We start from the raw sequence: 5,032 nt of genomic DNA on the forward strand, positions 1-5,032 counted from the left end.
ATAATCTGAAATAGCTTGGTAAAGGTCTATTTGAAATCTAATATCTAAAAATTTTGTAAAACAATATTATGTCTTATACTAGCGAACGATATATGGTTATAGTAAAGAAGAATTATGCTGACATACTGAAATGTTATAATATAATAATTTGATAAATATTATGAAAAATATATATAATGGAATATAATCAGATTAGAACTAAGAGGATATAAATCATCATCCTTTGTTAATCCATCTACATAGATTTACCGATAACGAAAAATAATATCTAGGAAAGGTACAGTTATCAAAAATAAAAATTAACAAAGATTTGAAATAAACAAATATAAAAGAAAGTTATAAAAAAAATCTGAATATTATTGATTACAAACTGGTTATAAAAGATGATAAAAAATTTTTTGATATGAATAATCATAAGACATTAATAGAGTGAGATAAATAGTTAGAAAAATAGTTAGATGATAAATTATAGCTAGTTAGATGATGAATTAGAAAAGGATAGTGTAATTAAAAGAAAAGAAGTGAATATAATGATCTAATTAGTATCTTGCTTAAAAATGCAATTAAAGAGCTATATAAAGTTATGAACCTGATAGAGTTTAATAATAAGAATATTCGAAGGGTTCTTTTAACAGTCGTAATATTATTTAATATTATAGGTATAGAACCAAATAATTATTTAAATATTTTATAAAAATGAATTTGAAAGAGATATCAAAGGGTAGTAGTAAATAAAAAAATAAATAAATATTTAGCATTTATTGACAACAAAGCAATACAGTTTATATAGATATTAGTATATCTTGGATTATTTAATATATCGTTCCTAATCATTTTTTCATAAATGTGTCAGAAATAATCCAATATGATATAGTTTACTTCTCTATTTTAGTTTATAATAGAAGGTTTGACAAATCAATAACTATTATTAGAAGAGGTAAACATATTATATCAATATAACAAAAGAATAGTATAAGGTAAAAGAAAAAAATTATGAGATAGGTATATGTATATATATTATATAAGAGTTGTATGTATTTCATTGTAGATTAGTTCTATAAATGAATTTCTCTTTTCTTGAAGATTTGATGTGAAAAATTATGATCTCTAGCCAATATAAGACCATACTTTATGATATGTGATAAAAAAGTTTCACAAAAACAATAGATGAGTCGGTAGTGAAAAAATATAATATTGACAATAAGATAATAAATAAAGAATGAAATGAGAAACGAATATAGCCGAAAAAGTTTTATAAAGGTTCTATGAAGATTATAAATTTTGTGTGTAGTATGAGAATATAGAATGCCTTGATGAATATATAATAAATATAGTTAAAAAAGACCAATCGATAACAATATATAGTTAAAAAAGATCAATATATAATAAATATAGTTAAAAAAGACCAATCGATAGCAATATATAGTTAAAAAAGATGAATGTATAATAAATATAGTTAAAAAAAGACATCGATAGCAAATATAGTTAAAAAAGATGAATGTATAATAAATATAGTTAAAAAAGACTAATCTATGGTAAATATAGTTAAAAGACCAATTGATAGTAAATATAATTATGATGTATTTGTGATTTTGTAATGAATAAACTGTAAACCGAACAATTATAAAACAGAATAGTTGACAGAGAGAGACTAAGAGAGACGATGATAGACGAGAAAGTATGTTGGTATCTGAATATGGTTAAAAAGATCGGTTGATAAAATATGGTTGTGTGATAAATATTGCTATATCTGGTAATAAATAATAAATTTGTAAATTAAGTGATGTAAAAGAATTCCGTTAATTAATAAGATTGAAGAGATAATAGGAAGAAGTTGTTTGATGGTTTAAATATGAAGGTGCTGAGTAATTTGTTATTGGTGGTGGTTATACTGGCTGGGATTTCGATGCATTTAACACAAGAAGAAACAGATAGTAATTCTTTGAAGTTTGTGGAAGATTTGAACAAGTATTTAAGTGATTCAGATAAAATAGCGATAGATAATTATTGTAATAACACGAAAATACGTTGCAATAGTAATGGTGAAATCGCCGGTGTTATATTACAGGATCTTGAGCTGTCTGAATTTCCTACAGGCATTACAATAGTTAAAGATACATTAAAAGATTTATATATGAAAAATACAAAATTAAAAGGTAACATCCCAAATGAAATTTATGAGCTGACGAAATTGGAACATCTGCGTCTGGAAGAGAACAATTTTGATGGTAGTTTAAGCGATAATATTAAAAACCTAGATAAATTAAGAGTTCTTAATTTAACTGGATCAAGTCTATCTGGTGAGATACCTGATGGTCTGTACTCGATGACTGAATTACGATTTTTGAGTTTAAGAGGTAACAAGTTTAGTGGTAGTTTAAAGGATGATATTAAAAGTCTAGATAAATTACGGAATCTTGATTTAGCTGACTTGAGTCTATCTGGATCGATACCTGATGGTATATATATGTTGAATAATTTGACACATATACATTTACAAGGAAACAAATTTAGTGGTAGCTTGAGTAATGATATTAAAAGTCTGAACAACTTAAAGACTCTTAATTTAAGTGGTAACAAAGATATATCTGGATCGATACCTGATGGTCTATATGCACTAGTTGGATTAGAATATTTAGATCTTATGGATAACAATATCAGTGGTAGTTTATCATCTAAGACTGGTGATATGACCATGTTGACTGAGCTAAATTTGGGTTCAAATCGATTAAGTGGAGCTATACCAAATGAAATTGGTAAATTAAATAATCTGAAAGTTTTAGAAATGCGAGAGAATGAGTTTGAAGGTGATATTCCTGATTTAAGTGGTCTGACAGGATTAGAGCATATGAACATTAGCTCAACAAAACACAGTTTAAATGTGAAATGTGACGACAAAATGTTACCTCCATCTATTCAAAAGGAAAATTGTTTGGTTAGACCTGTAAGTAAACTGTGCGATAATGTCACACGCTGCGAATACAGTGATAAACCTATACCTAAATCATCAGTTGGTTCAATATTCTATACATATGGATTGAAAATGATTGTTATGATGGTAATTTGCAGAGGTGCAGTAGGGATGATATTAAACTAAATTGTGTAATTATGATATTTATACAAAACAGAATAAATAAAACGTATGTAGTTATAAAAATAAAATATAGATAATTTGAATTAAAAATTTGATGTTTGACATAAGGGTTATTATAGTTGTTATTATATAAAAAAGAGAATACATATAGAGATGATAAATAGAATATGTATATGTGAGAGAAGATATAGAATTAAAATATGAGAGATAAAATATACCATGAAGTATATATAGTAAAATGTTATTAATATAGAAGGTGATATTAGAATAGAATTAGTTTAGAATAGGTGTGAAATATATTTATTATATAAATATTCAGTATAAATTGATGTATTGATATGTTTTGTATGTGTATTAGATTAGTGTTAGCAATTCTAATGTGTTATAATGTGAGTGAGTATGATATGAAATAAGCAAGATATAATTTAGTCAGATAGAATAAAAAGAGTAAAATATAATAAAATATATATACAGGTGAGCTATTGATGTTATGGATATTTTTATTATATAGATTTAATGTGCTTATGAGAAAGCTAAGATGAATATGAATGAGAGATATAGAGAGATGAATAGTTTGAAATAAAATAAAAATGAATATACGTAAGAGATAAAGTATGAATAAAACAGGTAAAAGAGATAAGTATACATGATAAAAAAAGTAAGGAAATAAATGTATATGTGAGATAGCAAAATTACAGATAGATAAAAAAATAAAATTAATTAGGGTAAATATATAGAGAGATATAATTGATTTGAATTGAATAGATGAGTTAGGTAGTTAGTTATAATAGATAGTATGTGTAAAATATAAATATAGATTGTGAATAGAGTAGATTGGATAAAATAAGGATAGATAATATGGTAGAATGATCAGTATGTAAATATTGTTAAGGCTATGTGTATGTGTGTATGTATTGAGAAATATGATTTATATGAATGTATGTGAATAGTATGATATAATTGTGGAGTATATAGATGTGTTATGTGTGTATGATGTGATATAGAGGGTAAATGGGGTATGTAGAGTATGGATGTGTATGTATGAATGATAAAATCGTATGTAGAGATGGTGAAGGATAGATGAATATGTGGAATTATGTGTTTGTGTAGGAAGTATAGATATTATGAATGAATGATGATTAGTGTATGGATAAGTGTAGAAATGTATGTGTATAAATTGAGATATGATGAGATGTAGGAGATAAATAGTATATGTGGATAGTTTGAAATATATGAATAGAGTATATAATGTAATTCTGAGGATGAGTATATGTGTATATGAATAATACGAGGATGAATATATGTATATAGATGATATGCATAGAGTATGTGTAAGAGAGGATAAGTGAGGATGTATGTATGTAGATGTGTGTAGAGTGCGTATGAAAGAGGATAAGTGAGGATGTACGTATTTAGATATGTGTGTATGAATTGAGATAGGATTGTATATTTATAAGATTGAATAATAATTGGTATATATGAATATAATGAGAGGTATGATAGTGTATGAATAATATAAAATGTGATAAAATTTAATGGTTGTAGATAATATGAATAATAATTGATGATGGTATATATGTTTGTGGATGAATCGAGATAGGATGATATATATAGGTTAGTGGATAATATTGTATATGATAAAATAAATAGTGTTATGAGTGTATGTAGAGATGTATGAATGATGTATAATGTGAATATATATAGGGATAGGATGAATAAATAAACAATATAATTGTATGTATATGAGAAATGAAGAAAGTTTATATATAGATGAGATGATAAAAGGATGATATGATGTTATATAGAAAGATGATATATTTTAGATATGAATAGTTTGAAGGATATGAATGTATATAGAATGTATATAAGTGTGTGGGGTGTATAGAGTTTATAGATAATATGAATTAAGATATGATTGTATATAGATGATGAGATGTA

The 5,032-nt window shown here is 25.3% G+C and overlaps 1 protein-coding gene across 1 annotated transcript; it reads left to right on the top strand.

Annotated features, from left to right (window-relative positions):
- Nucleotides 1-1,852: 1,852 nt before the first annotated feature.
- LOC126329791 (uncharacterized) lies at nt 1,853-4,040 on the top strand. The gene is made up of 3 exons (XM_049996208.1): nt 1,853-3,058; nt 3,722-3,772; nt 3,960-4,040. The coding sequence occupies exons 1-3, from the start codon at nt 1,853-1,855 to the stop codon at nt 4,038-4,040; spliced, it is 1,338 nt and encodes a 445-aa protein (XP_049852165.1).
- Nucleotides 4,041-5,032: the final 992 nt, after the last annotated feature.

Source organism: Schistocerca gregaria, unplaced genomic scaffold, assembly GCF_023897955.1.
Source record: "Schistocerca gregaria isolate iqSchGreg1 unplaced genomic scaffold, iqSchGreg1.2 ptg001218l, whole genome shotgun sequence".
NCBI classification, from domain to species: Eukaryota; Metazoa; Arthropoda; class Insecta; order Orthoptera; family Acrididae; genus Schistocerca; species Schistocerca gregaria.

What these genes read in the sequence shown, in the direction of transcription:
- LOC126329791 (XM_049996208.1), top strand. Translation starts at nt 1,853, where the DNA reads ATGAAGGTGCTGAGTAATTTGTTATTGGTGGTGGTTATACTGGCTGGG. An exon ending in TGAAAATGATTGTTATGATG is followed by an intron (nt 3,059 to 3,721) that starts GTAATTTGCAGA and finishes TGAATAAAACAG; the next exon opens with GTAAAAGAGATAAGTATACA. An exon ending in GTAAGGAAATAAATGTATAT is followed by an intron (nt 3,773 to 3,959) that starts GTGAGATAGCAA and finishes ATAATATGGTAG; the next exon opens with AATGATCAGTATGTAAATAT.